The sequence below is a fragment of the Leptonychotes weddellii genome, chromosome 13 (genome assembly GCF_054177405.1).
Source record: "Leptonychotes weddellii isolate Sample4059 chromosome 13, ASM5417740v2, whole genome shotgun sequence".
NCBI lineage: Eukaryota > Metazoa > Chordata > Mammalia > Carnivora > Phocidae > Leptonychotes > Leptonychotes weddellii.
The window spans coordinates 77,179,825-77,202,378 of record NC_138381.1 but is presented as its reverse complement, the minus strand read 5'-3'; the positions used below and the strand labels follow the sequence as shown (position 1 = coordinate 77,202,378).

The following is a 22,554-nucleotide window of genomic DNA, read 5'->3' as shown; positions in this document are numbered from 1 at the left end:
GGGGGCGCATGGTCCTCTCCGCCAGCCCGTCTCTGTGGCCTCAGAGCCAACACCATCTAGCAGCTCTGTCCGTCTTCCTCTGCGGGCCAGTGGCCCTGACCCAACACAGGGGTGTAGGGAGAGCTCATGGCCACCCTGTCGTCCACCCTCGATCAACCAGTCCTCAACCCCCGAAGAGTTCATTCCACCCCAGTCTTGTTTGCTTTTCTCACTGTTCCATCTTTGAGACGGAGGCCTATGCTGTTCCCTGGACCCTCATCTCCCCGGAAAACTCCTACACACACTTCAAAACCCAGCTGGGACTGTGCCTCTTCTAAGATCTCCTACCTCCCCATCTTCTTTCCCCTCCGGGTCTCTGATAACACACTGTGAGCTACCCGTGTCCCGAATCAGACAGAACCCCTCAAGGACAGAGCTCTTGTTTTTCCCTCCTGCCCTGTTGCTGACTGAGCTCCCCGGGCGACAGTGTTGGGTTGAACGGACTCTGTGAGGAGCTGATCTAATAGGAAACCAGCATATGATCTGTAAAGTGAAGGACAGTGGTTGGCAAAGGTCCGCGTGTCTTGGGACATTGGGAAGTTGGCTAAATGCACATTCTTGGGCCCGGACTAGAGAATATGAATGTGAATCTGTAGGTCTAGGATTCAGCCTGAGAATCTGTGTTCTCAGCAAACAGCCCAGTGTTTCTGATGGGGCGGTCTGCAGCCCTCAGGACGGTGGCGGGGGTGGGTGCCCAAGGTCGGAGCTCGACCCTGGCTGAGAACCTGGCTCCTCCCTCTGTCTGGCCGGAGGTCTCCGGTCGGGGCTCATGTGGTAGGAGGAGGCCCAGCCTAGAGAGCCATCGCCCACAGGGAGGGCAGGGACAGACCGGTCCCCAAGGCACTGGGCTTGGCTCAGATCAAGCCCTCTTGGGGCTGGGGGACGCAGACACTGTGATAACCGAACTGGAGCAGTCAGGGTGGCTTCCTGGAGGTGGTAGCTCTTGGGAGGGCAGGGGAGGGGAGGATGGTCTGAATGGAGGGAGCCTGTGTGGGCCAAGGCTGGGAGGGGAGACCAGACAGGGACATTTGGGAGCCCAAGGTGGCCACATGCAAGTCAATGTGGGGGCCCAACAAGGTAATTTGCTGGTTTTCTGAAATTGGGGTGACATGGGCTTGCAAGCGTGTTGGATGGATTGAGAGAGAAGCCTCTGAGACCAGTGGGGGGCCAGGATGGGGGTGGCACAGCAGAGAAGGGCAGGACAGAGCCCCCCCTTGCCCGGGGAGTGGGTCGGGGCAGGCAAGGGCTCCACCCTCACCAGCCACTTAACGGCTGTGTGACCCTGAGCCAGCCATTTGAACCCTCTGTGCCTCAGTCACCGCCTCTGTAAAAGAGGATGGTGTGGTCATTGTTGTTCTCTTGCAGAGACCCTGTTCCCTCACCTGTGCGGGACTCAGACAGGGCCACGAGGCAAGGAACGGACAAAGAGGGTTTGATAGAAAATGCAAGGGGCTCTGATTTGCATGTCTGGGGAGTAAAGGGATGGCCAGCTGCTGGGGGGAGGGCTCCCTGGCCACCCTGTCCTCGAGAAGGCTAAGGAGGGCCATCGTGTGGATGGATCCTCCGGGGAGCCCGGGGGCTTGGTGGCCGTGTGACAGACCAGCGGCCGGGTCCCACTTCCGCACTAGGACTTCTCCCCAGCGACCTCCCAGGGTCCCCGTGAGGATGAAGGGGCCAGGCGGCCTGCAGATGGAGCGAGTGCTCCGGGGCCTCACTAGCTGCTCTTGTCACTGCCACTCTGGGGAGGAGGGGACAGGACTGCGTCCAGAGGATGGGGACACCTGTGTGGGGGGAGGGGGCTGCTGAGTTTGATTCGAGGCTCGTGGGTGTGAACCCGGAGACGGCAGGAGTGACCGCAGCAGAGGGTCAGCAGGGGTGTTTGGGGCCAGAGCGGGCCCGCGTGAGGGGCTTCTGCCCGGGCGCGGGTGAAGGAGGCCCTGCCCTGCCCCCAGGAAGCCTCCCGGCCGGGTCAGCTGCAGCAGAGGCTCGACAAGCGCCAATTCTCACCTCCCACAGCCTGGGAGGCGAGAGCGAGTGCCCATCTGGCAGATGCTTAGAGATGTTAATGACGTGCCCTTTTTCCAGCCACGGGGCCTGTCCCCAGTGTGGTCTCCTGCGCCGGGGGACTGCGTGAGTGACATCTGCCCCCCGGGGGCTTCCTAGTGCGTCTAGGTCCGGGACGTGAGCAGGGCCAGGAAGGTCGCAGCCTGAGCCTGGGCGCAGGGGCACTGCGCTCCGGTCTCTTTATTTGGGGGGTGGAAATCCCAAGGATCTAGATGAATCTGGCATCTCTTCTGCTTGGTCTCCAGGTCTTCTGGGTTCCCAGGAAAACCGGGGTGTGCTTGGGGGACTTCTGGGCAGCTGCCCTTGCTCCCCACTTTCTCCTCCTCCCAGGCTGGGCCTCACACAGCCCCCTGGAGACAGGGAGCAGTCAGGGACTCCAACTTGCTGTGCTCTCTGTCTGGGAGACCTGGCTGGGATGGAGGTGACGCCCGGAAAGGGAAGGGAAAGACATCGTCTCAGCCCCCCGAGGGCGAGGACTCATGCTGGGGGGCCCAGGCAGGGGCCAGAAAGCTGCAGCTGGAGGCTGTCAGCTACCTGTGCACCTCGGAAGTTCCTTCTTGAAGGGCGGCCCCAGGGGCACCCCCAAGGTCGCTGGATTCATCGCATCATAACTGCACAGGTCCAGAAGCCCAACCCATTCTTCCTCCAAGTGGGAGGAGATCAAGGTCGTGGTTGAAATGGACCTCGTGCAGTTGGACTGATTAGGTACAAATGATGCGACCCCCAGCACGCATGTCCACACAGAATCCCATCTCTAAACGGGCTGGGTTCTCAGGGTCCCTAAGGCTTGTCCACACAGCCCACAGAGGCCTCGGGAGTCTTCCTCAAAGTGACCGAAGCCTGTCCTTGACCCTCCTGGTTTTCACCCCCTGGCCCCACCCCGCTAGAGACCATCCTCCATCAAAGGCAGGTGGCCAAGTGGGTACGATCCTGGCCCTGCCTCCCACTCGCTGTGCGACCTCAGGCAAGTTACTTAACCTCTCTGTGCCTTACTCCTCTGTAAAATGGAGATACAGGAGTGCGCCATCTCAGCAGGTACGGCTGACCAGAGTGAAACCACATGGGGTGTTTCTTCCAGCATCGGGAGCATACCGGGTGCTGAAGGAGTCAGCTAGGACAGCTTTACAATTATGCCATCTGACACACCGGCAGGCTCAGGGCCCGGCATCAGGAGGCCACAAATGACCCTGCCCATTGTACTCCTGCAACCCACCCCCTCGAATGAGGGATCTGTCCCCTGCAAAAAGCCTCTATGTCAAAGCACACCCCACTGCTCAGCCCACCAACTCCAGAGGCCCGGGGGGGCAAATTCCAGTCTGACTTTGCAATTCCCAGGGGACAGTGTCCCGTGGCTGTCGAGCGTCTCCCTAATAGCACTCACAACCCCGGGGCCCCAGGGGCCGCTCCGAAGACGTGGACGAGGTGGAGAGAAGTTGTAACAGGGGTTGGGACGACCTTCTCTGCAGAGGCAGCTGGGACCCTTCTCGGGGGAGGGGTTGGGGGGCTATCAGTGCAGGGGGCCGAGAGGCTGGGCACAAAGCATTTGGGTACCAAAAAAAATGCAGATTCCCAGGATCCTTTGGAACCACCCCCAGACCCGAATCCCATGGTGGGGCCTGGGTCTCTGCATTTATTCACCAGCTCTTGGGTGAAGCCGTGCCCACTGGGGCTAAGAGGGTGGGGTACAGGGTTCTGAGCCTTCTGAGCACCTCCCTGTTCCCTGTGAGCAGAGGAGAGGCTGGGGGGGGCGGGGTTCCCTGAAGCTAAGCCTGGGTGGGAAGAAGAGGGATAGTCACAGAGTACAGGGGCCTATGAAAACCTGTCCCCCATCCCATGGGATCTGAGGGGCTCAGAAACACAGAAGGGGGAGCCTCTTTGGGTTTGCACATTTTATTAAGATGATCAGTCAGGTTCTTAAGTTATTTGTTAATCAGACTGTGGAGAGAACATGCACCGTCTGTGTAGATCTATAAAAATATATCAGGCACTCTGCCTCTCTTGGACGTGAGCTCGGAGTTGCTTCTCTCACCCCCATTGTGGGGGGTGACCAAGGGAGTGGCGGGGCAGCCCCCTACCCGCCGGGTCCGTTCAGGCCACACTGGGGGCTCCTGGGGCACCAGACCGTGGTCCCTGGGCCCTGGCGCGTCCCGGCATCACACGCCAGGTGAGCCCTGCGGCCCGTGTGGCATCACCACGTGCAGAAACCCCCATAGTATCTCTTTAAGCCGACAGCTGAGCCCGGACCCTCACGCAAGTGACGGCGGACGTTCTGAGAGCTTCGACGCCTCCCCTTGGCACCTGGCACGGAGGCTCCGGGCTGAGAGTCTTGCTCCGGCTGGGGTTGCGCGGACAGAGGTTGGCAGGGATGCCCTGGGGGTGAGGCTCCGGCCGCAGAGCTCCCAGGCCTCCATTTAGGCGGGCTGTGCCCTCAATCTGCGTCCCTGGGGGCACAGGACACGGGGGCCGCTCGGGCAAGGTCTTCACCAACACGAGCCCTGGCTTCAGCGGCTGGCCTGTGCCCAGCCTCCCGGCTCAACGGCGCCCCGGTCGCTCAGCCTGGGCCACTCGCCGAGCCACGCGCCGGTGAAGGACCCACTTTGGAGACAGCTCTTCCCAGGAGTGTGGGTGTCTGGGGTGGCACCCCCCCTTCCCTGGCCCAGGGCCTGGGAGCCAGGCCGGCAGCCCGGGACAGACGGGGTGGCCGGGGGTCTGGAGGGGCTGCAGCAGCCCTCCGGCCAAGGCTGCTCTGGGCTCCACGGGCGCGCCACGGACGCCCGGCTTCCCTCTCCGGCCAGGAGCCTGGGGCGGGCCACCACCCACCGCATCTTCAGAGCGCCATGCCCGCGCGGCCTCCCCCGATTCCGAGCTAATAAAAGAGACGTGTTTATGGAGTCCGCCACACTGCGACGGGCCTCCCCCACCTCCCTCCTGCCCCGGCTCCAGGCGGAGCCGCGGACTCCGTCCTTGGGCCCCCCCAGTCCAAGGTCACTGGTGGGGGGCGGCCCCGCCCCGTCAGAGCCCCGCCGCGGGCCCCAGGAGGCGGGGGTGCCCGCACAGCTGGAGGTGCACGCTGGAGGTGAACCAGCGGCTGGACCGGCCCAGGCTGCAGTGCAGGGTGGTCCGGAAAGTGTTCCTGGCGTGCTTGGGGAAGATGATGGTGGTGCTGCAGAAGTGCAGGGCCCGGGGCCGCGGCTCCAGCGTCAGCTGGCTGCGGTAGTTGCGCCACGTGCAGTTGGGCGCCGCCACGATCGTCTCGCTGTAGGCCGTGACCGTGGGCACGGGCGCGTAGAAGACGTTGTCCCGGAAGTGCTTCTCCGAGGCGTACTTGACCTCCGAGTTGCAGCTGGGGAGGGCGGGGGGGGCGGGGGGGGGCGGGGTGAGCCCGGGATGGGGGCCGCCCGCTGCCCCCCCCGCGCCGTCTGGGGGGCGGGGCTCCGTGAACGTGGGCAGGGCACCACCGAACAGAATGGCCTGGGCTCTCCCAAAGTGTCAGGGCCAAACGGCAGAGGGAGCGTGCCCGCTTGCTGGACACTAAAGAGGTGGGACTCGACGCGGCCCGTGACTCGGGCGGATCCTGAGTCGGGCGGAGAGTCGGGCTAGAAATCTGCCGTGAAAGGACATGTGGGGGCAGCGGACGAAATCTGTGCCGTGGGGATGCGGGGGGGGGTGGTGGTGTCACTACACGAGAGGATGTATGTCCCCGCTCTCGGGAGGGGCGCCAGAGTATTAGGGGCTAGAGGTCGGGATGCCACCAACTGCCTGTCTCCAGTGGTTCAGACAAAAGTTTCGTTTACGAAGAAGGAGAGAGCGCGCAGATGTTCAAGCAAACAGGACAAAATGTAAAGAAGCAGTGAATCTGTTTAACGGGGACGCGGGGCTTCCTTGTGCTCTCCCTGACGCTTTGCTCTAAGTTTGAAATTATACCAAAGTAAGTTTCCCCAAAAAGTAGCTTCGACACCCCCATGTGCGTGATCCCCTTACGAGCGAGCAGCTGCTCAGTGGCCCAGAGCTCTGCTTCCAGACTCCAAAAAGCAAACTGCAGGCAAAAGCCCCGGGAGGGTGGGGATTGTACCTGCCTCGTCCCCCATCGCAGCCCCACAGACGGTCAGCTCGTGAAGGGGATCGGAGGACCCGAGAGTCAAGCTCTTGTGCACCCATGTGGGGGCGGCTGGTCGTCTTAGTCCACATTTAAATAACGGGGGCTCTTTGGGAAGAACGAACGGTCAAGCGGATGCATCTGTCTCCTGGGACCGCGTCCTGAGCTGGGGGGTGGGGGGCGCAGCCGGCCTCCCTGGCCGGCCCAGGTTGACGTGGACAGATCTATGCCTGAGGATCCTGTGGATATATGGGCAAGACCCGTGGCCCCTGGACTCCACCTTCGGGAATCCTGATCCCCAGAAGCCCTCCGAGGAGGGCAAACCAATGCAGGAAATCTCCTGGTGGGGTCACCTTAGCCCAGAAGTCCAGATGCACCTAAGCTGTCCCACACGCAGGAGCGCACCTGATATGGGTGCAGTCAAGGACTCCTCAGTGGATAAAGGAGACACGACAGTCCCAGGAACCCAGAGCAAACTCTGTGTTCACATGACACCTGCCAAGCCCTGAGCAGAAAAGGGGGTCCCCAGCTGCCTGTGCGGGGCTGGGTCACGGATACCGAAACATCCGGCAGGACCGGAGGAGGGAGGGAGCTACGTGAGGTGTGTGAGGGCTGATCATTGTGCAAACTTTCTGGAAGGTTGGATTAAAATAAAATCAGCCAGATTTGGGAAGAAGGGCAGGGGGGAAATGGCCCGGTGCAGACCCGGAGCACAGGAGAGAGACAGAGAAGGTCCCCTTGGGTCAGCGTCTCTTAGAATCAGTTCATCGCTGGCCAAGCCTCGGTTTTTCCTCCTCAGGGAGCAGCAACCAGAGGGCTGCCCGGGGGTTGGGGGGAATGGAGAGCCTGCTGGGCCCACAGCCTGGCCCCCCTTCCCCATGGGGCGTCGGGACCAGCGCCTGCCGCACCCCCACCCGCCCTGCAGCCCCACTCACCGGATCTCGTGCATGGGCTCTGGGTGCACCTCAATGCTCTCCCCAAAGAACACAGGCAGCATCCGGGGCCTCATCTCAAGCGCTGGGGAGTTCGGGGGGCGGGCAGGGGGCTGTAAGGAGAGCCACAGACATGGGGTTACACAGCCCTTCGGCCCTGTGGCCCCAGCTCCCCACGGGGCACAAGAAGGCCGCCCCACATCCTTCCAGCCCTGGCTTGGTCTGGAAGCCTGCTTCGTGGGGTCCATCAAGAAGCACCCCCAGCACAGCCCCCTGAGCCCTCGGGTCCCCCCCCACCAGCCTGCCCCCCAGTTCCCAGGCTGTGGTAATGGCCTCTTCTTGCAACCCCCAGCCCACAGCACGCCCCGGGAGCCGGCTCAGAGCCCTGGAGCCCTGGGACCCCGAGCTCAAGGCCCCCCAGGCTGCCCCCGTGGTGACGCAGGTAGTCGGGAGCCCTGCGGGGCACTGAGACCACCTTGGCTCCTGACCTTGCCTGGTGCCACCCGAGGCTGAGGGCACGCCTGGGTCTCAGGCCGGCCGAGAGGGCCCCCGCTCCGGGAGGAGGGACACAGCGGCACAAACGTCCTCAGGAGGTGGGGACACCTGAGCCGGGCAAGGACCGGGAGCCGCTCCATCTGAGCCCTGCCTCCTGTCTCACCTCCAGGGTGGCTACCAGCCCATCGGCCGCGAGCGCCCGCGCTCTGCCTTCGCTCGTGGGGCGGGAACCCACCCCCAGGCCCCGGGGGCGAGGGGCACGTGGCACCGCCGGGCCCAGTGTCTCGTGCCGGGGTGAGGTCCCCCCATCGCTGAGCTCTTCGCCAGCCTGAGACCCTCGGTTCCTCGGGAAGGCAGATGGCCCGGGTCTCAACGTCCCGGTCAAGCCACAACGAACACCGAGTGAGAGCCAGAAAGACACCTCTGCTTTCAGTACAGCACGGCCTGGGGATGTTTGTGACGCAGGGTCGCCTCGCGTCACTAGCCGGTCTGACAGCAGGTGTCCCACGCGGGGCCACCCCCCGGCCGGCCTCTGCTGTGACTCCACGTGCCCTCAGCGAGCGCTCAGTGAGCTCAGGGGACTGGCGGTGGGCCTCCCATTCCATTCATTTACAGAGCCCCTGTGTGCTCTCCTGGGATCCAGACTGCGGCTTGCTGCCTGAATCCTCTGCTGGTCTTCACAGGACCCCTCAAGGCCTAAAATTCCAACTGCGGTGAGGGCTGTAGTCACTGGGCCGGTGCTGGGGCGGGCTGTGGGGGGACTGACCGTCGGGGAATCCTGGAGGGCCTCCCTGTGGAAGTGACCCTTGAGGTGTGATCTGAAGGGTGGAGTGGAGTGAACTCTGGCCCCACAGATCACAGGGCCTGCACTTTCACGTTTCCTGGAACGCCACCCAATCAGGCCCCTGAGGGGTCACCTCAGCCCCAGACAGCACCCCGACCCCAGCCCTGCCTACCCCGCTCCACCAGCTGAGACGCACGGGGCCGTGGGACACAGACGAGGCCCAGCCCCCCAGACGCCCCCCGTCACTGCCCACTCCTCAGCTCCTGCTGTGTCCACTTGCCACCCACACTCCCAATGCCCTTCGTCTTCGGAACGGACTCCTCTTCCCTTTTCCTTCAACACCGTCCTGTCCCCGAAGTCTGGGGTTGCCTGTAAACCACGCTCCTACATCTTACCATCCAGAGGAAGTTTTTCCACGCGTCTCCTGCAGCCCCCACCTCTGGGGACGCTGCTCTCGGGCTGCCCTGTCCCTGCCGGTAGCCACTAGCTGCACGGGATGATCGCAGTGTAACCTGAGTACCACTGAACAAATGACAAATTCCAGTCGCCCCGGCTGCACTTGAAGGACTCAGCAGCCGCGTGAAGTTGTGGTTTCTCTACCATCGGTGCGGATCTAGAACATTCCCACTACCGCACGAAGTTCTCTTGGACAATACTGTTCTAAAGGATATTCATTTTACCCAGTTTTCTGGAGGGTCCTAAGACACAAGCGCAAGGGCTCAGCCTCCAGGCCAGCCCCCACCCCCCGGATCGGACAAGATGAGGAATCATACGCAGACCAAGACCTGACTGTTCATCGACCTGAGATTTCCTGGACCTGTCCCCTCCCCACCCAGGTCCTCCTGGTCCTCACCGGGATGAGGATAAATCCCAGCAGCCCATGCTTTTTGAGCTCTGACGGCACCAGGCACTGGCCTGGGCACTCTCCACGCATTCACTCATTCGACCGGAGAGAGCTGCTATTAGCTTCCCCATTTTATAGATGCTGAAACAGAGGCCCAGAGCGACCAAGTAACTTGCCTGAGGCCACACAGCTAGGAAGAGGCAGAACTAGGATTTGAACCTTAGGGTCTGGTCCCAGAGTCCATGCCCTCAACTCCCACTCCTCAGCTGCCTCTCGCACACGTGGGACTGGCCTCTGCCCACGTGTCCCTCATGCCCTCGGCCACACTGCTGCTGCCTCTGTGCCTCAGCTCATGCTGCTTCCTGCACCGGGAACGTCCTTCTGGTTCCTTCTCCCCTGGTCCGGTGCGGCGACCCCTTTGTGTGTCTGTCACCCCCAGACCAGGAGCTCCGTAACGTTCAGGACCTGATGGGCTGTCTAACCCAGGGCTGGGCACCTCACGGCCCCTGCACTGTTGAGAGGCAAGAACTCTCACGTGCAAAGACGCCCCCACCGACTCGGTAGCCCAGGGCCGGGCCCAAGCCTGTCTGGGGTCAGCCTACAGACAGGATCACCGGCAGCCCCTCCCCAGCCAAGCACAGCGTCCCCAGAACAAGAGCCAAGGGCCACAGGGAGAAAGGATCGGAGGCTTGGAGAAGGAGGAGGAGGTCCCCCAAAGCCCCCAGTAGCTGTCCTCAAGGTGGCCCCACATCTCGCTGGCATGTGGGCCAACTGCTGTCTCCTTCCTGGGTGCGGCAGGTGGAATAATGCCCCAAAGATGTGCGTGCCCTAATCTCCGGGACTGTGATGTGGTTAGGTTAGGGATCTTGAGATGGGGAGGGGACCCTGGGCTAGCCGGCGGCCTGGCGCGATCGCTCATGGGCGTCCTTATCCGAGGGAGGCAGGGGGTTGCGGTCAGATTGAAGACACTGCCCTGCTGCCTTAGGATGGGGGAAGGGGCCACTAGCCAAGGGATGCAGGCAGCCTCTAGAAGGTGAAAAAGACAAGGCATGATTCTCCCCTCGACCTTCCACAGAGGAACGCAGTCTTCAAAACCCTTGATTTTAGGGCGCCTGGGTGGCTCAGTTGGTTAGGCGACTGCCTTTGGCTCAGGTCATGGTCCTGGAGTCCCGGGATCGAGTCCTGCGTCGGGCTCCCTGCTCGGCAGGGAGCCTGCTTCTCCCTCTGACCCTCCCCCCTCTCATGTGCTCTCTGTCTCTCTCATTCTCTCTGTCTCAAATAAATAAAATAAATAAATAAATAAATAAAAAACCCTTGATTTTAGCCTGCAAGACCCACTTCAGATTTCTGACTTTTGGAGCTGTAAGATAATAAAGATAATAAATACGTGCCACTTTAAGCCACCATGGGGCGGTCTGTTCCAACAGCACTAGGAAGCCATCCATGCCCTGGAGGACTCGGGGCGGGCAGCCCCCCTCTGGCCAGCAGCCTCCTGGCCTCCGGGGTGGGTGACAGGCCACAGAGCCTGCAAATGTGTGGGGCAGGGCCTGGCACAGAGCAAGCCCTGTATACAAACTGGCTTGTAGCAGGAGGCCTCCTTCCTGTGAAGGTCCAAGGGAGGGGAGGCCTCCCTGGAGAGCAGCGAAGCCACATAGCCCACACCCTTGTGAGCTTTGAGACAACTCTTCCAGAAGCAAGCACACACTTTCAGGAGACTGAATTTAAAGGGGTAGGAGGACAGTGACCAGATTGAAGCACTTCTGGCATCTTCCGTGGCTCATCTGGTTACACCAACTGACCCCACCTATAAAACTCCACGATTTGATGTTTATCAAAATAATGCTCTCTCCCCAAAGGCATTATCTAAAGGGTGGCATTTCCCCAAAGGTGTACAAGTGTTTGCAGAGCACCTGATGTTTGCCGAGCACCTACTGTTTGCTGAGCACCTGCTGTGGGCTGAACACCTACTGTGTGCCAGACCCTGTGTGGGTGGGATGAGGCACAGTGCCTTCCAGGGTGCCTCTTGTTCAAGAGGGCATGACATTGGCTATAGAAGAAAACAGAATGATGCAGGCATGTGAGGGGACTAAGGTTTCTGGAGATGTTTCTTCTGTCCAGATCGGTGGAACGGCTGGAGAGAGAGAGAGGAAGCCTGATGCTGGTTTTCATCACCCCACCCTGCTCTCCCCGCCCCTCCCGAAAGAATAACTCCCAAGCTAGGGAGCAGGGAGGACGGCTCTGAGGGGCAGAGCCTTCCGTGCTGTTGCAGAGCTGAGCGGCACAATCCCCTGGGGTTGACCCAGGATAAAGAAACTGCCAGACCTTCTGGCACCTCCCCGAGCGCCCCATGGGAGCAGCCGCTCCCTGACTGGCTACCAGGAGAGGAGACAAGACTCGCTTCACAGGCCGGGCTGGGAAGCTGGAGCTCTGGGCACCGTTTTCCAAAGGGCCCCAGTGGAAAAACATCTAAAACCTACCCAAACTGGAAGTGCTGTGCGAGAGATATGGGAAGCCAGCAAAAACCCAGACGCAGGCTGGCGTCCAGTGGGCCTGGGTGGCGAGACAGCTCCGGAAGTCACCGCCAAGGGCCCAGGACAGCCCTGCGGGGCTCCAGGGACAGGCGCAGGGGGAAGGCGGCGGCGGGCGCGCGGTGCTCGGCCTCCCTGGCAGCCACGGGCCCATCCGGAAGCTCAGAGCTGAGTCTTTCTGGATGCAGGGTTATTTTAACATCAAAATGGTAGTGCCAGCCCCATGGAACGCAGCCAGCCTGGAGAGCGGGCAAGGGAAGCACCTCTCACAGCCAAGAAAGCACAGCACTGGCCCTGGAAGGACTTTCCAACCGCCCTGGAACAGGAGCTCCTCCAAGACTGGGTCACGTTCTGGTGGGGGTCACCAGGCTGGGGGCCGCCGGAGCGGGGGCGGGGGCCCGAATGCCCCTGCACCTGCTCCGCCGGCCACGGGCCTACCTGGAGCAGGGACAGCCCTCCGCCCTCACCCAGCCACCCAGGAGCCCCCCCCCCCGCCCCCGCTGATGCCTGGATTCTTGGTCCGTCCTGAAGAGAACACGCCGGCAGCCGCCCAGCCACCTATATGATAAGGTCATGCCATTCGTAAGGACTACCCCGTGGGACTGGCCAGTGACCTAGGGGGATTTGGATCCCCTTGCAGCTCTGGGAAGCAGGGGCAGGGGAGGAACGAGCGAGTCCCACGCACAGACGAGCGGAGACCACCCCCAGGCCCTCTGCACCCCAGATGGAGGCTCCCAGCTGGGAGGGCCCTGTTATAGTCTGGGGGAGCAGGCTGGCTCTCTGGTCTCCTGGGCAGGCTGGGGGTGAGGTGGGGGGCCCAGGGCGGGCCCCAGAGGGAGCGGGGTCCGGAGGCCCCACCTGCCTCGGCCTGTGATTCATGGGCCTTCCCAGGAGCCGCCGGGTGAGGATAAATAGGCGCTGGCTGGAAGTACAAACACACAGGGGTGCTTCGGAGCCCCCCCCTCCTGGCGGCCGAACCAGGCACGGCCCACAGGACGGCAAAGGAAGGTAACTGCTCTGTTGTGAGAGTTCCGTGTCTCGGGGTGACAGCCCAGCCTGCCCAGGGGTCCCAGCCTGGCCTCCAGGGACACAGAGGGACAGCCCAGTGGTGTCTGTGCCCAACCCAGGGGACACACGGGGGCCGTGAGCTCTCCGTTCCGGCAGGGAGCAACCAGCCCCAACCATGGAGGGCGTGTGACAGGAGGGGGGTCCAGAGCCCCCTGCTGCTCCTGCAGAAAGAGAGAGACCGCTAGGGAGACGCCCCCTCCACTGACTCGGTGGAGAGGTGTCCTCACCAAAGCCACGTGGAACCTCTGCAACGGCTAGAATGGCCTTTCCTCCAGGTCACTGACCTTGGCAGCCGGCGACAGCTTTTGCGGCTATCCAAATTAAAGTGGATTATCTTCGGTGTGCATTTGGGATTTGTTGACTGTGACCTTCACCCATGAGGAAAGTGATCCAAGAAGGAGACATTCAAGAGTTCCCACTCTTCTTACGATAGGGCCTGGGGCCATGGGACAAATCCCAGAGCAGTGGGGAGGGGGTTCCTTAGGCTCACTGTCCTCCCCCAACATGGCACCACCGTGGAGCTGAACAGGCCTGGCGGGGGGAGCCCAGGAGTCCCCGCACGGAGTCTCCCTGGAGAGCCACAAAGCGTCACGGGCCCAGCACTCACCCCACAGGCCCGAGGTCTGACACCCAAAGCAGGAAAACTAAGCAAACACCAACATCAGCTTGGAGGCAAGGGCTCAAGGACCAGCCTGCTCCTTGTGACAGGCGGCCAGATAGACCCAAGCCAGCCGGACGGTGGGTGGCAGGTTGGCCTGGGAAATAGGGTCTTTGCAAATATGAGGTCCTACTGGGTACGAGTGGGCCCTACATCCACTGACTGGTGTCCTTATAAGCGGGGAAACTGTGGGACACATGCAGGGAAGACGGCCACACGAGGATGGGGCAGAGGCTGACCCCAAGGATTGCCAGCCACCCCCAGAAGCCAGAACAGACACACGGGATAGATCCCCCCCTGGAGCCTTTGGAGGGAGCATGGCCCTCCTGAGGCCTTGACTTCAGACTCCTGGCTCCAGAACTGAGAGAAGGCATGTCTGTTGTTCTAAGCCCCCATTTCATCACTTGGCTGCACAGCCCCAGGGAGCTCGGGCGGGCACCTGCGAGGTCCTGCCAGCCAATGAAGGCCGGTTTTCCCAGGAAGGTGGTTCCTGCTCGCTGGCCCCTCTCCAGAGCACCTGGGAGGGGGCGGGCCTCTTTGTCTCCTTTCCACTCGAAAGATACAACTGGAGCTTCTCAGACAGGTGAGCCCACCACCGAGACTTTGCTGGAGGCCAATTCATCCAGGGTCAAGCACACAAGGGCTGAATGGAGGCGTCCGTGTTTCTGGCTCTTCTCCCGTCCCTCCTCCCAACCTCCCTTTCTGCAAACGGGCTCCTCCCACCTTGGCCTGACGCACCTGGCTCTCTTCCACCTGAGCTCGCTCAGACACCTTCACTAGTCAGGGACACACCGATGAGCCTGCCAGGGGGCCATGGGGACTGACCTCTGTCTCCTCAGTCTGTCTGTCCATTCATCCATCCACCTGTCCATTTGTCTATCCACCCATTTGTCCATCCATCCATCTGTCCATTCATCCATCTGTCCATCCATCCATCGGTCCATTCATACATATCTATCCATCCGTCCATCTACCCATCTGTCCATTTATGCATGCATTCATTCCTCTTTCCATCCTTCCATCCTTCCCAACTCCGGGCACTAACTCCCGAAATTCCTACCTCCCTCTGTGATCCTTGGTATCACCCTCACGGTCCAGAAACAGGACTGAGAAAATCCAGGACTCCTGGCGGGGAGGGGGAGCGGCAACAGCCCAGCTCCCAGGAGGCGGCCGTGACCATGGGTGTTCTCAAAGGGCTGGGCAGCCCCGGGAAATTTCCCAGGATGGGGCACAGACCTCTCACTCCCCACCGCTGGTTCTCCCTACACCGGGCCCACATGGCTCCTCCCAGAATCCGGGTCCAGGGAAGCAGCACCTCATCCTTAGGAAAATTCTCAGGCATGCTGCTCAGAAGTCCATTCAACATAGAAACAGTCCTGGGAGCCCGGATGGGGTGACAGAAGCCATGTGTGACGGAGCCCAGGCCACCGGCTACGGACAGAGCCCGGGGCAAGAGAACCCCATCTCCACATCTGAGTGGGTTCCAGCCCAGACCGTCACCCCCACAGACTCCAGATCTGCCCACATCTCCCCCCCCCCGCCCAAGTGGTGGCTATTCTCTCAGACACGCGCCCAGAGAGCATGGCCTGAGACCCCCGGTGCCTTCTGCGGCCTCCCTGAGGGCCTAAGACGGGGCTGGCCTAAGTTCCCCGAACTATCCCTGTTAGCGGTCTCTGCTGCACACACCCCTCTCCCTCACAGGCAGCCTGTCCCTCTCCCCACAGCGTCCCTCCGTCCCCACAGCTTGGCCGGGCAGGCCCGGGAGGCGGGAGGGCGGACATCGGGGGTCTGCTCGACCTCGAGCGGGCGGTCCCGGCCCTGGGAGCTCGCAGGCGGCACGGACGGATGGCGCAAGCCTTGCTCACGCTGTGTCCCTCACCTGGCCTGGTTCGTTTGTGGGCGGAGTGCAGCTGATAGGCGAGCCCTTCTGGCCCCCAGGCAGCCTTGGCTGTCCCTCTGTCCTGCAGGGGAGCAGGGCGCCCGCGTGGGGCCAGTCCCGCACGGACCCCATTCCTCACGACACCTCTCTCAGTCAAGTCTGACTTGAGTCTCTAACTCGAGGGGCTGTGGGGGCTCAGGATGCCTTTTGAAAGATAAAAATAAAATAGTCACAAGTACATGTTTAAAAGACCAGAGGGAATTTTACTTTCTGGCCTCAGCTTGGCCCACAAGTCCCCGCTCTGGCCTCTGTCGGCCTCCTCTCGGCTCCTCGAACACACCTATCTTGCTCCCACCTCAGGACCTTTGCACTTGCCGTCCTCTTGGACTGTCACACACTTTAGTCCTAGAGCCATCACGTCCACGCGCTCACTTCGTCCTGGTTTCTGTTAACCACCACTTTCCCCACCACCCCGCTACGGCATCGCATCCTTACCCAACCTTTTAAGAACACTTCTCAAGCCACCTGGCATGGTGTCCCATCTAAGTTGGTGACCTCTGTCTCCCCCACTAGAACACCAGTTCCATGAGGGCGGGGACCCTGCACATCTTGTTCAGTGCTATGTGGCCCGCCGTCCAAAACAGTGCACAGCGCACAGTAGGTGCCCAGTAAGTACTGGTGGGACGAATGACTGGTTCCGACCTCGTCATTTGACTTGGGAATCACCAGGAACGTGACTCTCTTTGCTCCAACGAGTGAGCAAGGAAAACCCACGGTGAAGGCGGGGTGGGGAGGCGCGTTCACACCCAGCCTGGCCCCAGTGCCTCTGCCCGCTTGGGCGGAGGCAGTCTTGCCGCCAGCCAGACACCCAGCGTCAATGGGGCATTGTGCAGCCCATGAGTGAGCCTCCTGACACAAAGCGAGGGGTGGGGAACGGGACCTCGGTGATGAAATGAAGCGTGAGCAAATTTAACATTCATGCCCAGCATACTGAGCAGGGGCACAAGCTGGTGAGGACTTCACCAGCTAGGGACTGGGGACAGCACTCGCAGCTCGCCCCCCCTGCGGTTCCCCCAGGGCCGGGAACCGGGTGTCAGACCAGCCCGTGCAAACCAGGCTGACACCCAGACCCATATGGTCTGGCGCATGGCACCAAAGGGGACGCCAGAGGAAACCGGGTCCCACAGGCCACCAGCCTCCGCTTGGGCATTTGACACCATCGGCTCCAAGATGCGGGACGGGTTCCTGTCCGTCTCCCCAGAGACGTGCGAGATGGGCGGCGGATAACCTGCCTAAGTCTGCACCTGGAAAGCATGCTGGGTGAGTCAGCAGTGAGCAGGGTGCTGTTAAACGTCGGGAGTTCACCAGGAGGTGGGGTGCCCTGTGGGTTAGGTGGGCGGGGCCCCAGCTACAGGCCCAGGGGCTGAGAAGAGGTTGCCCATGGCAACCATTTCCTCTCTTTTTATTAAAAGCAGCATCTCAAAACCCCATAGGTTCCCAGGCATTTTGTTTTTGAATTGAAAAAAATAATAATAAACCTACACAAGGTAGTTAATTAGCTACAGAGTGAAAGGCAGGATAATAGAAAGTTTAAGCGTAAAGACTCAGGATCCATATTCCCTGGGTTCCATCCCAGCAAGGCCACTTACCAACAACAGAGTGACCTTGGGTAAGTCGCTAACCCCTGCTTCACTTGGCCCTCTGGAAAATGGGGTAATAAGCGTGCTTACTTCATTGGGATACTGTGGAAAGCAAAGGAGCCGATGTAGGTCAAGGGGTTAGGAGAGTTTCTGGCCTGGGGGAAGGGCTATCTAAACGCCCCAGAGAATCACCTGGGCGGAAATAGCCCCAGGTTTTGCCTTCAAGCCAAATTAAAAGATCAGGGACAGCACAGTTCCCTAGTTAGCAGGGAAGGGGAAAAAAAAATAAAATCAACCAGAACAGCCAAGACAAGGAAGCCAGGCACACAGTTCTTATGGCTGCCCCTGGCTGGCCTGGCTGGCCTGGCTGGCAGAGAAAGCTTCCAGAAAACCCTCTTTAAGGAGGACTCTGGGTCATCCAAAGACTAAAGGGGAAGGAACTGGCTCCCTGTCCCTTTCTAAGCCCTGTCCCGTTGGACACCGGATTTACTCCCCACATGCACAGCACAAATACCCCCCAAGCAGCCGTGCCAAGTCCGAGCCCCTCTTGCAGGAAAGCTGGTGCATTCATACCGCAGGATTGATTCTCCTGCAAACAGCCTCTGTCACCCCTACAAGTCCTCAATGCTCCGCCCCCCCCACACCCCCAGCCCAATGCTCAAATTCACTGTGTGATTTTGGTCTAAGATAATAGTTCCCAAACTGGGCTGCACATCAGATCATCTAGGGAGGTTTTAAAAATCCTGGCGCTCAGGTCACACAGTCTTTACCAACAAAACGTGGATGTCTGCTGGGAGGTGGGCATGGGTACTGTTCAAAGAAATCTCCGGGAGATGCCAAGGCCCAGACAAGTTTGGGACTCACCGGACTGAGGAGCAAGGGAGGCCCAAGTGAAACTCATGTCGTGAGGCTTGAGGCAAGGCAAGCGTTCCTCCTGCTGTTGGGAGGATTTTCAGCTGGGGGGAGGCATTTTGTGTCCTGTGAGGTGCCGGGTGAGCATCGCTGGGGCCCCAGGAAAGCGGAGTCGGGCTGGAGCTGGGCCAGCACATACACTTGGCAGAAAAGATGTTAAGACGTGCAGAGAGCAGGCAAGAATGGGGGGGGGGAATGCCACTGGGATCGTTAGCGACCTCCCAATTTCATCTTGTCATTTCTCAAGTCAGGAAGGTGCTGGATCCCACCCACTTTGCTCCGACCGGCCTGGGGCCACTCTGGCTCGGTCCAGCCGCCAAGCTGGGTGCCCACCCAAATCCACCTGAAGGCCCCACTAAGTTCGGGCGGCAGAGAAAACTGTTGAGTCTCCTGCCCTGGGGTTCCAGCCTCCCCCAGGCACGCCTCAGCTCCACGTCAACATCCCTCAACATCCAGAGAAGGAAGGGTTACTGTCTGGGTTTGTTTTTTGTTTTGTTTTTTTGTTTTTTTGTTTTTAAAAAAGGCTTTCAGGCTGGTAGCCCTGGGAATAGTAAACAGGGACCTGGGTCAGGAGCAGAAGGGCCCTGGCTACGGATGTCACCAACATGCTCCGACCTGGGGTTCAAGCCCACCCAGCCGGGAGCCAACTTCTTTGGGAATTCCGGGCGTGTCCCCTCACCCCCTAGCCCTTCAGGGCTGACAGCAAGACGGATCGCTCCGTAGAGAGGCCCACCGCCAGGGAGAGGTCTCCGGGTCCAGGGGTCAGGCCGGACCACCTCCACCTCCGGGCCCGGGCCCGCCCGCGGAGCACCGCTGTCACCGGGCCCCCTTCTGGACGCGGGGGGGTGGGGAACCCCGTCCCGGCTTCCGAGGCACCGCGTCTGGGGGCGCGGCGAGAGCGGCCCCTCGCCCCTCGCTGGTCCCGACCCGGGTTCTGAGCGAAGGCGCGCGCTTACCGCTCTGGCCTCGCCGGGTCCGGGGGGCTCCGAGGTGGCGCCGGCGCCCCCCGCGCGGGCGTCGAGGATGCCGGGCGCCAGCGAGTAGAAGGGCGGGCTGGGGCTGGGGCTGGGGGGCAGCCCGGAGTCGGGGCTGTCCAGCAAGCCCTCCCGGCTCTTCTCCTTGAGGCTCTCCTCCATGCCCTGCAGATGCAGGTGGCCCACCATGTCTGGGGGGCGCGGGCCCCCGGCTCCTCGGGGGGGGCTCCTCCACCGCGCTCCGGGGCCCGGGCCGGGCGGCGGGCCGAGGACTGCGCGCCCGGGACCCGCGGGCAGAGCCGAGCGGCGGCGCGTCAGGCCCGGCGTCCCCCCAGCCCCCCGCGCCCCGGTTCCCCGGCTCCCCGGCTCCCCGCCGCCACCCGGCCGCTCGGTGCGCGCCGCCGCCGCCTGCGCCCCCGCCCGCCCCGCCGCGCGCCCGCCTGGCCTCGCCTCCGTGCTCCGTCGCCGGCCCTCTCCGCACCTTCCCGGCCCGCGCCTCCTTTTCTAGGCGCCGCCTCCTCCCCCCTCCCCCCTCCCCCCTCCTTCTCCTCCTCCCCCCCACTCCCCGGCCCACCCCGCCCGGCCTGCGCGGTGGGCACCCGCCCCGGGCCGGCCTCCGCCCGCCGTCCCGCCGCCGCGCCCAGGGCCGGCACCGCCAGCCGGCCGGGCCGAGCAGGCTTTCCGTGCGCCCCCCGGACGCACCCCAGGGCTCGGGGGTCCCTGAGGCACCCCGAGTGCTGGCGGTGGTAATGTTGGATGTGGCCACCCGAGGTTTTCTCCATCTCGCTGAAGTCAGAATGCAGGAATCTTTAGAAACCTCTATTTAAGGAGATCTGGGACTTACGAGGGAGGGGAAATCAGATGCCTGAGTGCCCCACCCCCCCCACCGGGGCTTCACGACCTACTCTTGAGCGGCTCTCTTTGCAAACAGAATGCCCACCCTTAGTGTGGGTCCTAAAGGACCCGCTGCCTGCCCTGGGTACCTGGGTCTCCATGATCTGATTATCTGGTTACTCACAGCCACCTGGGTCTTCGGGGTGGGAATGGGGCTGGGGGCAAGTAGGGGAGGTGAGAAACCCTTCCTGGAATCTTGTACACATCTGTCCGTTTCCACATTTCCTCCTAGCAGGTTCTTTCTCATTAACAAGGGTCTTGGTCCCACGTCTTTTCCTTCCTCCCAAGGGCGAGGGGCACTTGTTTCCTTTTCTTCAGGTGACCAGGAATCAGCTCTTTGCGGCTGCAGCTCTCATCCAGCCACCCACTCACACAGACACCCCACACCAGGCATCCAGCCTGCCATCCTGAAAGCAGAGCACCCAGGCTGCCCACAAATTGCTTTGAAAAGGGCAGGAATGGGAGGGAGGCTGGAGGGAGCAGAGGAGAGAAGGAAGGTGTGGACAGATGTCTCGGCTCTTCCTCTTCCTTAAAGCATGCTCATCAGGTCAAGACTGATCAGGGCCCCACTGTGCCCTGAGCGCTGGGGAGGATAGCCTGGCCCTGGGGCACCATGTTTGGGGAGGGGGTGGTGAACACACCAGGGAGCAAAGGGGGTGAGTTCAGTGGAGGAAATTCATAAAGCACTGCAAGCAAGTGGAATCAGGGGACAGGACGGTTTATGGCTCTGGTGTTCAGGGAAGGCGGCTCTGAGGTGACATTTTTAAGATGAGACCTTGACCATCGAGCAGTGAGCTGGAGACAGAATTTACTTGCAGGTGGGGGAGACAGCAAGGACACCAGTGTCGGAGCCCCACCCCCTGCAGCTAGAGAACATGAGGTGCTTTCCAGAAGGGCCGGGTGGTAGCTTCCTAAGAGTGCTGGGAAACACAGAGGGACCTGTTATCAGGTGAATGTACAACCCATTTCCATATCAGCCAGGAAGAACATGGGGAGTCTGCTGCCCAAACAGACTTAACCAGAGGTTTGAATATCTGGAACATTCTGGAGGAAAAAAAAAAAACCAAAACAGAACTGACTCCATTTGCTTCAAATCTTATAGGCAAGACAGGCCTTCCATGGGCCACTTGACCAGAAGTGGGTGTGAGGGGGACTGCTGTGATCTCACAGAGCCAAAGTGGGAGGCTGTGCTTTCCAGAACATGAACACATTAAGATTCACCTTCTCCCCAAACGCCCAGTCGCTGCCATGGCTTGGCCGCCCTGGAGAGAAGTCTTTGACAAACAGCAGATGACTTCTGACCACAGGGAAGTGAATAGGGACACCCAGGCAGCAGCGTGTCCCAGGCCCCGCGGGGAGTTAGGGCGAAGGCACGTGGGCTAGGTTGCACAATGGAAGGGTCATCCTGACTTCATTTAAAATGTTGAGATTTTGCTCACCTTGAATTTTCTGTGTCCGTTTTGACCGTCAACATGACCTTCAAAAGTAAAATCATATCTGTCGTGATTTCCAAATGTGTCCCCACATTTGGGACATTCCCATAAATTTTGTGTTGTTGGCGAGTGCCTCGCTCCCCTCACCCTGATCCTGCCCCCCTTGCGCCATTCACACTTACCGGGAGTAAACTTGATGACAATGCCCAGTTAGGTTCTGGAAGTTTCCCTGCACCCACACACAGCTTCCCCTGAAATGGACTCCCTTGTGTGGAATAATGTTGGAGATGTGTATACATCTAGGGGCAGGAAAAACTTGCCCACACTCCAAATGTCAAACACCCAGTTAGTGGCCCACACAAGTGACCCCAGTGACCATGACCTCTGACCTCATCAAATCCACTGCTAAAGGCTGGGGGCTGCCCATCCACGGAAAGCCTGTAGTGTAGAAGCTTCTATTTCTCACAGTGCCAGATGGTCTGCAAATGTCAAAGAGGGGAGGAAAGGCCAAAATTTCCATAAGTTAGCTTGAGCCAGGGGCCAGTGGGTGGGTGGTTGGCTCTGTTGGCCAGTCTTGAGAGGAAAAGGGGCTTGAACATTTCCTCTGTGACGGGAAGCCAGAGGAACAAGAAGGGGTGGTCTTTCAAGATCTGGGCCCGGGGCTGCGGGCCGAGACAGGGGCTGCAGGAGGCGAGATCGGGTTTGTAGAGACGGGTGTGTGATGCTAAGGGATTTGGACTTTATCTGCCAGGAGATCAGGAATCTGCAGAGGTTTTCAAGCAGGTTTTAGGAGTAATCTGATCAAAATTGTTTCTAAAGTTAGATCAAAGATAGGAGAGGAGAGAGAGAGAGAGATTGGATATTTAATAGAAAAAAGTAGATATTTAATAGAAAAGAGGTATTGGGGTACACTCTAAGGGGTCCCAAGTGTGTGTTCCATGCTAGAGAAAATGGCAGGCCCCCATACTGCACACTTTTGCAGTGGGACACATTCATCCAGGAGCTTGTGAAGTCACCTGCTTTTAAGAGCACATGGTCGGGTGATTGCCAGCTCTGGGGACTCACCAGCATCCCGACATCCCAGCCTCAGGGGGACGTCCCCACGCCGCTTTGTGAGAGGGAAGCTCAATGCTCCGAGAAATGCCAGAGGATTAAGGGGAAGGGCACGCAGGAATAAAGGCTTTTTCATGGAGAGCCCTTAGCCGCTTGTTCCGAGCAGCTTGGGAGAACATTCATAAAAGTAGGGCTGTGCATTCATGGACCGTTTACAAAGGCCTCTGCACACGCATTGTCTTGCACTTGAACCCCGCAATC

The 22,554-nt window shown here is 60.5% G+C and overlaps 1 protein-coding gene across 1 annotated transcript; it reads right to left on the bottom strand.

Annotated features, from left to right (window-relative positions):
* Positions 1-3,977: 3,977 nt before the first annotated feature.
* On the bottom strand, positions 3,978-19,271 carry RFLNA (refilin A). Its single transcript, XM_081802385.1, has 3 exons — positions 18,896-19,271; positions 7,135-7,244; positions 3,978-5,446 (listed from the first exon to the last, which is right to left on the bottom strand). Exons 1-3 carry the CDS (start codon positions 19,100-19,102, stop codon positions 5,116-5,118), a joined length of 648 nt encoding a protein of 215 aa, XP_081658511.1. The 5' UTR covers positions 19,103-19,271; the 3' UTR covers positions 3,978-5,115.
* Positions 19,272-22,554: the final 3,283 nt, after the last annotated feature.